The sequence below is a fragment of the Ailuropoda melanoleuca genome, chromosome 15 (assembly GCF_002007445.2).
Source record: "Ailuropoda melanoleuca isolate Jingjing chromosome 15, ASM200744v2, whole genome shotgun sequence".
In the NCBI taxonomy this organism is placed as follows: domain Eukaryota; kingdom Metazoa; phylum Chordata; class Mammalia; order Carnivora; family Ursidae; genus Ailuropoda; species Ailuropoda melanoleuca.
The window spans coordinates 24,135,556-24,146,707 of NC_048232.1; the positions used below are offsets into that span (position 1 = coordinate 24,135,556).

The following is an 11,152-nucleotide window of genomic DNA, read 5'->3' on the forward strand; positions in this document are numbered from 1 at the left end:
ATTATGGCAGTGATTTCTTGGATAGGATTCCAAAGGCACAGGCAAAAAGCAAAAATAGACAAGTGGGGCTATGTGAAACTTAAAAACTTCTGCATATCAAAGGAGACAACAGAATGAAAAGAACCTACAGAAGGGGAGGAAATATCTGCAAATCAGTTATCTGATAAGGGGTTAATGTACAGAATATATAAAGGACTACAACCCAACAACAATAAAAAAAATTATCTAACTAAAAAGTGGACAAAGGATTTGGACAGATTATTATACAAATGGCCAACATGGTTATGAAAAGATGCTCAACATTAGTAATCAATAGAAAAAGGCAAATCAAAGCTATATATTATCTCATACCCATTAGGATGGCTAGTAACAAAAAACAGAAAATAAGTAGTGTTGGCAAGAATGTAGAGAAATTGGAGCCCTTGTACATTGCTGGCAGGAATGTTAAATAGTGTAGTCACTATGAAAAACACAATGGAGGCTCCTCAAAAAATTAAAAATAAAATTACTATATGACCCAGGCATTCCACTACTGGGTATATAAGGGTCTCTAAGAGATATTTATACACTCACGTTCATTGCACTATTCACAATAGCCAGGCAGTAGAAGCAACCCAAATGTCTACTGACACACAAATGAATAAAAAAAGTGGCATAGATATGTATAATGGAATGTTACTCAGCCTTTAAAAAGAAGGAAATCCTGTTACATGCTGCAATATGGATGAATCTTGAGGACATTAAGCTAAGTGATGTAAGTCACTCACAAAACAACACTCTATGATTCTACTTATATGACGTACCTAAAGTACTCAAACTCACAGATACAGCAAATAGAATTGTGGCTGGGAGGAGGGGAAATCAGGGTATATAGTGTTTCAGTTTTGCAAGATGAAAAAGTTTTAGAGATCTGTTGCATAACAATGTGAATATAGTTAATATTACTGAACTGTACACTTTTTAAAAATGGTAAATTTTATATAATGAATTTTTTAGCACTATTAAAAAAAAAAAAGAAAACCCAAATTCAGAATCTGTATACTTAAAAGATGTTTGTCATAACTATGTATACTAATATAAATGTAGAATTATTTGGGAGGCAAACTATATTTTATTTATTTTTATTTTTTATGTAAGCTACCTACTTAGTGTGGGAATTGAACACATGACCCCGAGATCAAGAGCTGCATGCTCTACCAGCTGAGCCAGCCAGGTTCCCCATGGGAGCCAAATTTTATTTTATTTTATTTTATTTTATTTTATTTTATTTTATTTTATTTTATTTATTTATTTTTTAAAAATTTTATTTATTTACTTGACAGAGAGAGAGGGAGAGACAGGGAGAGAGAGCAGGAGCAAGGGGAGGGGCAGAGGAAGAAGCAGACTCCCCACTGAGCAGGGAGTCCAACTTGAGGCTCTATCCCATGACCCCGGGATCATGACCCGAGTGGAAGGCAGATGCTTAAGAGACTGAGCCACCCAGGTGACCCAGAAGCCAAATTTTAAATAAATCATCAGATAGGAAAAAAATGAAATAAAAAATATTAAACTGTTATATCACCATAACACAAAATTTATCTGATTTATGACTTTTTCCAATATCTTATCTAAAACCCAGGGAGTTAGATTTGCCTCACAATTAGAAAATATTTAGATTTTAGAAAGGCAATGTGATAAATATACAGTGGGTTTTTTAGGTTTTTTTTTTTTTTTTTAATTGAGGTATGACACACAATTTTACCTTAGTTTCAGGTGCACAACCTAGTGATTCAACAACTCTGTACGTTATGCTATGCTCACCACAAGTGTAGCTACCGTCTGTCACCATACAATACTGTTACAATATTATTATCTATATTCACTATCCTGTAGTTTTCATCCCCATGACTTATTCATTCCATAACTGGAATCCTGTGTCTCTCACTCCCTTTCACCCATTTTGCCCTTTTGCTTCTTCTCCCCCACAAGTTTGTTCTCTGTATTAATGGGTCTGTCTCCACCTTTTTTTTGTTTGTCTGCTTTGTTTTTTAGATTCCATGACAGAAGTGAAATCTTATGGTACTTGTCTTTCTGTCTGACTTGTTTCACTTAGCATAATACCCTCTAGGTCTGTTCATGTTGTCACATATGGCAAGACCTCATTCTTTTTTATGGCTGAGTAATAATCTCGTGTGTGTGTGTGTGTGTGTGTGTGTGTGTGCACGTGTGCACACGCCACATCTTCTTTATCCATTCATCTGTTGATGGACACTTGGGTTGTTGCTTCCTTATCATGATTATTGGAAATACTGCTGCAATCAACATAAGGATGTACATTATCCTTTCAAATCAGTATTTTTGTTTTCTTTGAGTAAATATCCAGTATACTGTATAGTAAGGAGCATCCCTAGTGGCATCTCATCTAGCCACCTGTACTCAAATATTATTATTACTGCTGTGAAGAATCTAAGTAGTTATGTGACATGGGATTAGTAAAAACCGTAAATAGCCCACATCAGCTCAGGTCAGATTTTATCAAACTAAATGAAAAACCTTAGGTATTCAAAACTTTTTGAAATTTGTACTTGCAGATAAAGAATTTTAGATCTGTATTTATTTTCAAATAATTATAATCCTGTGGTTTATAATTTATAAGCCCAATTTTGTGGTCTCCTGTTCATTTATTTCTATCCGCTACCATTTTAATAGATAATACAATATGCTACCAAGTCCATAAGCTCTCAAGTATCTGTGTTTCTATGATAAACTTAAGTAATTTCTAGTTTCTCCGTATTAGAAACAATTCTGCTACAAAATTTTATTCTTATATTTTGTTCTCTTGAGCTATTTCTTTAGAATAAATTCCAAGACAGAGTAACTAGGTCAAAAGAATTAAACTCTTTAGTTTCTTAAAACGCAGTGGTAGATATCCGTTGGAAAGCACTGTGCTAATTTACAATGTTTCTGGAAAAACTAACCGTGCTTTTGCAGTCTCATTAATTTTGGATCTTCAGTTCTCTCTCTCTCTATCTTTAATTTTGCCTAGCTTAACACTGTGAAATGATTCATTTGTTATTTTTTAAATTAGCATTGCTTTCATTGCCAGTAGTGAAATTAACAGACTACCATATATATGTGTGTGTATGTGTGTGAATTGTGTTCAGTTTCTTTGCCCCTCGTTTATCAAGTTCTTGGTGCTGGTCCTGTCAGTGGGAGTAAGTTCTGTAGGTATTACTGTTCATCATGTTATAGTTATTTTAGTCATTGTACTGATGTTTAATTGGTCAAACCAGTTTCAGTAGAGACAAAAAGTAAGAAAAACAGAAATTGTGAGTTCCTCTTTGAAAATCCAAAGATCTTTGAGTGCCCTTGATGAATTAGGAATAATTATTTCCATTTCTCATCTTTTTTTTTTTCATTTTTCATCTCCAATTGAAAGGAAATACCATTATATCTTTCTAGTCTTTTTTTTGAACAAATAATCATCAAATTTTAGCATTATAAACTAACAAAATAGTGTAAGTTAATAGCATGTAGTTGTAGAGTTTTTAAAAAGGTACTTACTTGCTATTTTTCTTACCTCTATTCAAAGTAACTTTGGAAAGGCCAAAATCTGTTAGTTTAATATGACCTTCATTAGAAATAAGCATATTGTCTGGTTTCAAATCCCTGCATACATAAAAAACAAATAGCAGATAATTAAGAAAGAGCTAGTGTTGATGTTAGAATTAGCAGAGAAAAACCCAGAAAGTTACAGAAGAATCAAACCCTATTTATTTTCTCTAAAATAAGGTACTTATTGTTGGCTTTGAGAGTGCAAAAAACAACCCTCGAAAGTAAATAATCTTCTGTATATTTGAACCTACGAGAAAGTTAACTGATTTAATACTAGATTATCTTTGGCATTATTCATTAGATAGTCCATTACAACAAATAAACCTCATTAGATAAAATAAACCTCAAGCCACACCAAAATCACATTTACCTCTTTCATGGAGGGTAAGATTAAGCCTTAATAGAGAAGAGCCACTTAGAACATGACTTTCTTTGTACAGAGAAAAACACTGCAAGTCAGTTGGAATTATAAAATATAGCACTTTTGTATGATGGTAGGGGAGTGGAAAAAAGATTCAATATTCTTCACAACAAAATGGTGTACCCATGCTCAAAGCAACATATTCAAAACACAGGGAGGAGAGATGAAAGAAGAGTTGATGGAATTTCTCCTTTTTTTTTAACTTAGTGCTTTCATTAATTTTTTAAAAAGATTTTATTTATTATGAGAGAGAGAGAGAACATCAGTCAGGGGAGGGACAAAGAGGAAGGGAGAAGCAGACTCCCCGATGAGCAGGGAGCCTGACAATGAGCTCCATCCCAGGACCCTGAGATCATGACCTGAGCTGAAGGCGGATGCTTAACAGACTGAGCCACCCAGGAGCCCCAAGTTGATGGAATTTCTAAACTCACACAAGTTACTACCAAACTTTAGATAACCCAGATACATGGGCAAATGATTATAAAAATATTTCAAACTCAAATATTTAATACATAATTTGATTATTTGTGCTTTTAAGTAATAGTTTGTAGAAAAGTCAGTCTTTACCTGTGGATGATTCCATGTCTGTGAAGATAGTCTAGAGCCAAAGCTACTTCAGAAATATATTTCACGGCCATCTCTTCATCAAAATAACCATATATATGTAGGAGAGACTTGACATCTCCACCAATAAGATATTCCATTACCTGCCAAAAAGGAATATAAATGTTACAAAATAAAAACAATATGATTACTTTAAAAACATTATTTGAGTATTATAGTTATATATTTTTAGCATGGTTCTGTAACAGACACATTTTCTTGATCTCACTTGGTACACATTTATACCAAGTTTGCTCATGTTGCTATATAGTTTTTTAAAATTGAATTTAAACTGTTTAATCTGAATAAAAATTCAGACTTACAGAGAAGGTATAAGAACAGTCCCATATACTCTTCATCTAGATTTACCCATTGTGAGCATTTTGCCCATTTGCTTTCTTCCTCTCCACACATACGAATATAAAATAAATGTTTGTTAATAACATAACTGTTACAGAATAAACAAAGGAACGCAATTAACATAAAGATCTTAAACCCACGATTTTTGTTGACTAAGCAGTTTAAAAAATGTGGCAACATTAACAACTGATATTTATAGCTTTAAAGTTATTGCTAAATAACTGGAGAATTGGGGGTGCCTGGGTGGCTCAGTCGTTAAGCGTCTGCCTTCAGCTCAGGGCATGATCCTAGCTTTCTGGGATTGGGCCCCGCATCAGGCTCTCTGCTCAGTGGGAAGCCTGCTTCTCCCTCTCCCATTTCCCCTGCTTGTGTTCCCTCTCTCACTGCCTGTCAAATAAATAAAATCTTAAGAAAAAAAATAACTGGAGAATAAAGTTGAAGAGGTCATGACCTGTCACCACAAAATTCTTTGTCATGTATCTCCTAACAAGGATATTCTTACATAACTACAGCATAATAAAATTCAAGGAATTTAACACTAATATAATACTATTATCTAATTGATATAGTTCATATTCAAATGTCTCTGAGCATCTAAATAAGTGTCCTTGATAAGACTCCCGCGCCCCCCCCAAGCCAGGACCCCCACGGGATTTAGTTATCATGTCTCTTTATTCTCCTTTAATCTGGGACAGATTTTTGCCTTTTGAGGGGGGCAGTCTTTCCTGACATCCGATTATTTCCTCACTATTCAATTCAGGTTTGCATTTTTGGCAGGAAATCTAAGTAAGTAATGTCGACTCTTTCTTAGAGACACTCCCACCAGATGAGACACCTGTCAGCATGTTCCATTACAGGGGATGTTGACTTTGATCATTTAGCTAAGGTGGTGACTTCCAGATTTCTCCAATGAAGAAGTACTTTTTTTACCCCCTTGGTAATTAATAACTAATGGGGTAAATACTTTGAGAATATGTAAATAACCTAACAAATTTGCAAGCGCTGATCTTAGCATCATGTGACCGCAGATGATTCTTGTCAGAATCCAATATGGCTATGAGGTTTCAAAGCTCTACTATTCCTTCTATGTGCACTAGTCATTATTCTAAAAATTTGTACAGTTTTAAGGTATAAAATACTGCCTAGTAAGAACTTCATAAAACAAAGTCCTTTCTTTCCTCTTAGGGCAGTAGTTTCCCCCTGGTATATAGAGGTTAGTCAATGTTTGTTGATGAGATCAATCATTAAAACATTTACTAAGCCCAAAATCTATGCTACACACTGTGCTAGCACTGGGAATATAAAGTGTCTCTGCACTGAAAGAGTTTATAATTCGGTAGCAGGTAAATAAATAAGTAAACAGATACTGTATTTGAGCTCATGAGAATATTTATTTTCTTATATCTGGATCAATAATAATTATTGATCCTTTTTATCTTTGTCGATCTGAGAAAAAATGGACTTGTTTAAATGTTTATTTACTTTTAGGGAGATTTAGAATCTTTACACTATTTTTTAAAAAGATTTTAGTATTAAGTAATCTCTACACCCAATGTGGGGCTCAAACCCACAACCCCAAGATCAAGAATCACATGTTCCACTGACTGAGACAGCCAGGTGCCCCTATTTTTGGTCTTTTATGTGTCTTCTGTGAATCACTTCTACTCTTTGCCCAATTTTCTACTGGGGCATTTAATTCTTTCTTATCGATGTAGAAAATCTGTTTACATAATAGTAAAATTAGCCTTTTGTGTATTTTCTGAACAATATTTTCTCCAAACTTGTTATTTGACAGTGTAAATGGTGTTTTGTGTCAAAATATGTTTTATTTTGTACCTAGTAAGACCTACACCAATTTATGATTATAAAAATATTCACATCAGTTTTCTTCTAATACTTTATTTTTTGAAAGATTTTATTTTATTTATTTGAGAGAGAGAGCGCATGCAGGAGTATGAGTGGGGGTGGGGTGGGGGTAGGCAGAGGGAAAGGGAGAAGCAGACTCCCCACTGAGCAAGAAGCCTGATGGGGCTCAAACCCAGGACCCTGGGATCATGACCTGAATCAAAGGCAGACGCTTAACAACTGAGCCACCCAGGTGCCCCACTATTTCAAGTTTCATAACTAAGCAGAAAATGATTTCAAGTGACTTCAAAACCAGAATTTTGATAGTATATCCCAAAGACAAAAAGAACAGCGAAAAAAAAGAATCCTAAATTGAATCTAGTTGTTTTAGTGTTAGTAAAACAATACTGATATTCTTATTTTGAAAATATTAGATATACATAATGTTATAAGTTAAAGCAAATGAGTAATTATGTTAATGCTGTTAGGAACCCAGATGGTTAGGGTAAAAGAATATATTTTTTCAAAATATTTTTATTTGTTATATATTTTTCTTTTTCTCTTTTTAAAGAAGATGTTTATTCATTTATTTACTTTTAAGATTTTATTTATTTATTTGACAGAGAGACAGCCAGCGAGAGAGGGAACACAAGCAGGGGGAGTGGGAGAGGAAGAGGAGCCCGATGTGGGGCTCGATCCCAGGACGCTGGGATCACGCCCCGAGCCGAAGGCAGACACTGAATGACAGCTACCCAGGCGCCCCTATGTGTTATATATTTTTCAAAGATGCTGGGTAAAATTCTATAATTTCCCAATGAATTGGAAATTTCAGCATGAACTTATGAAATATTTTTCTCTTTCTATAAAAATGTTATGGGGGTGCCTGGGTGGCTCAGTCAGTTAAGCAGCCAACTCGATTTCAGCTCAGGTCATGATCTCAGGAAGATCGAGTCCCGAGTTGGGCTCTGTGCTGGGCATGGAGCCTGCTTAAGATTCTCTGTCTCCCTCTGCTCTGCCCCCCTCTAAAAAAAAAATGTTATAAAATACATAAGTCACAGGGATGAAAAATACAGCACAGGAAATACAGTCAATGACATTGCAATAACTTTGGTGACAGATGGCAGTTAGACTTACTGTGGGGATCATTTCATAATGTATAAAAATATGGAATCACTATGATTTACACCTGAAACTAATAGGATATTGTTTTTAATCCTTTAATTCTTCCTGGCGCTCTCCAATGCCTTTACTACATATTGTTTCATATACAGTGTGTGATTAAATAGTCTCCCACCTTCTTTGGGAATGGAGTTTATCAATGTTTCCTTCTTTTTCCATAAAGAGCCAGATAGTAAATATTTTAGGCTTTGCAAGCCGTATGGTCTGTGTGGCAACTGTCTCACTCTTCTGTTTTTAACACAAGAACAGCCATAGATAATAAGTAAACAAAAGGATGAGGTTGTGTTCCAATAAAATTTATTTAGTCACTGAAATACAAATTTCATGTAGTTTTCATATATCACAAAATATTCTTCTTCCTTTGATTTTTTTCAACATTTTAAAAATGCCAAAACTCACAGGCTGTGTAGAAACAGTGGGACGGATTTGGCCCGCCACAGGATTAAAAGATGGAAAGTCAATTATTCTTATAGTATTTGGTTTTCACCTTACTGCTACTCTGTATTTTTTTCAACTCTCTCAGACGGTGAAACAGCCTATAAAGTGGACCCACATCTCTGGCTTTCTTAGAACCTAGGGGGTGTCCTGAGGGGTACTGAGGGTGAATTCCCTCAATACAAATTTGTATCTTTGCTCCAAAATCCTTCCCCACAGCATTACCAGGTCTTGTCTCTCACAGAGAAGGTCATTACAACCAGGTATTGCAATTCATGGTAGGGTATTCGTCAGAGTATTGTTTAGAATAGCAAAAAACCCCCAAACCAACTCATTAATAGGGCGTTTGTTATAAAAATCACAAAATTCCTAAATAAATCCACGTAATTCTGTGTAGCCATTAAAAAGAATTAGGTCACCAGTAAGTGGAAAAAAATATGTAGAACAGTAAGTATAATATGATCACATTTCATGTACTTAAACTGTGTAAAAAACTTTTATTGATCCTGAATTAGTCCTACTGCAAAAAAGGTGTTCACCACCATCCTAGAAAAACTTTTCATTCTCCAAAGTTTCTTGGCCTTCCCATTAAATCTTTGAAACCACATTTAATGTCAGTCTAAATATACTCACAGATTTACCGGAAGACTAGAAATGGATTTAACCATCAGGTACCAAAAGAGTTTTAGAGTTGACACTATTTTTATAATCTATCCTGAATTTTCAGGTGTACAGCTTGAAGCTGGATATCATGTTCTGTTTAGTTTCAAGCTTTTGATATAGCAAAAATTTGAAGTGCCGCACAATTATGTTCCACAGACTTACAAGAGAGGTTTAGCATATCGAGGATAAAGGGATCACACTCCTGAAGGCAAATCAAATTATGAGAGGAATGAGCATTTTGTTGGTAAACTATAAATTCAGGGTCTAAAATCTATATCCTAAGACCCATTCATTCATGAAAACCATTTGTCCATACTGAACAGAAGCTACTGGAGACACCAAACATTTAATCCACAGACCATCTCAGGAATCAGAATCTCTAGAATTTGTAGTCAAAATGTCCTCACCAATTCCTGCTCCCTCAAATTCTTCATTAGAAATGAAAAGCAAGCAACTCTCGAAGTCCACATGCCCCAAACTCACCACTCCGCAGTATCTTTCCTTACTATACACCAAACTTTATATAGTATTCCTAGTATATGTCCTTAACTTACCAAATATTTTTAGAACTATGTGCCAGATACTGTTCTACATGCTTTATATTAACCTATTAAAATTTCATAACAACCTCTGAGGTAGGTACTATTATTATCTCCATTTTGCAGATGAGGAGACTGAGGTGAGATAGTTAATTTTATGTATCAATTTGGCTAATTCATAGTACTCAGAGATTTGGTGAGACATGAACCTAAATGTTGCTGTGAAGTTGTGTTTTAGATGAAATTAACATTTAGGTAGACTTTGAGTAAAAGCTGATGACCCTCCATAATCTGGGTGGGCCCCATCCAGTCAGTTGAAGGCATTACAAGAAAAAGATCAAGATGTTGTCCTCCATGCCCCCCACCCCCACTCCACCCCAAGAAGGAATTCCGCTTCTACACTGCTTTTGGACCTGAGTTACAACATCAATTCTTCCCTGGGTCTACAGTCTGCTGGCTTACTCTGAAAGATTTCAGACTTGCCAAGCCTGACAATCACGTAGAGCAATTCCTTAAATTCCCACCCTCTACACACACACACACACACACACGCACCCCTTCAGTTCTTTCTCTCTGGAGAACCCTGGCCCATATAACAGTTTCGGGAACTTGGCCAAAGTCATAAAGTTAGTAAGTGCAAAACTTGTAATTCAAACCCAGGTACTCTAAACCCAGAGACTGGTTTTTTTTTTAACATATATTTTTTAAAGATTGTTTATTCATTTATTAAAAAAAAGATTTGATTTATTTATTTGACAGACAGAAAGAGGGAGAGAGAGAGCACAAGCCGGGGGAGCAGCAGGCAGAGTGAATGGGAGAAGCAGGCTCTCTGCTGAGCAGAGAGCCCAGTACAGGGCTTGAACCCAGCACTGGGATCATGACCTGAGCTGAAGGCAGATGCTTAACCAACTGAGCCACCGAGGTGCCCCTTAAAAATTCATTTTTAAGTAATCTCTACACCCAATGTGGGCCTTGAATTTGCAACCCTGAGATCAAGAGTTGCATGCTCTACCAGCTGAGCCAGCCAAGTGCCACCCCCCCCCAAGCCTCGACTGTATTCTTGAGTCACTGAATTCAGTGATTGCTAAATGGAAAAAAAAAAGTAAGATTATTTACTTACCAAGTAGACATTGTTTGCTGATTGTAGTGAATAGTACAAATGGACAATGAAAGGACTTTTGCTTAGTGCTAGTGCATCTCTCTCAGCTTGTACCTGATGTGTCATATTTTTGTTGATCATATCTGCTTTCTTGACAACCTATGACAACATAACAATACACTCATTTTATTTTATTTTTTTATTTTTTTATTTTTTTATTTTTTAAAGATTTTATTTATTTATTTGACAGAGATAGAGACAGCCAGCAAGAGAGGGAACACAAGCAGGGGGGAGTGGGAGAGGAAGAAGCAGGCTCACAGCAGAGGAGCCTGACGTGGGGCTCGATCCCATAACGCCGGGATCACGCCCTGAGCCGAAGGCAGACGCTTAACCGCTGTGCCACCCAGGCGCCCC

General features: G+C 35.8%; 1 protein-coding gene across 2 annotated transcripts in view; it reads right to left on the minus strand.

Moving 5' to 3' along the window:
* MASTL (microtubule associated serine/threonine kinase like) overlaps positions 1-11,152 on the minus strand; it is a 33,729-nt gene that overhangs the window by 19,576 nt on the left and 3,001 nt on the right. For both annotated transcript variants that reach the window (XM_011235103.3, XM_002927525.4), the window contains exons 2-4: positions 10,760-10,897; positions 4,583-4,722; positions 3,560-3,648 (exon numbers count right to left, since the gene is read on the minus strand). In XM_011235103.3, the coding sequence (XP_011233405.1) occupies positions 3,560-3,648; positions 4,583-4,722; positions 10,760-10,897 (367 nt within the window). The remainder of the gene's footprint in view (positions 1-3,559; positions 3,649-4,582; positions 4,723-10,759; positions 10,898-11,152) is intronic.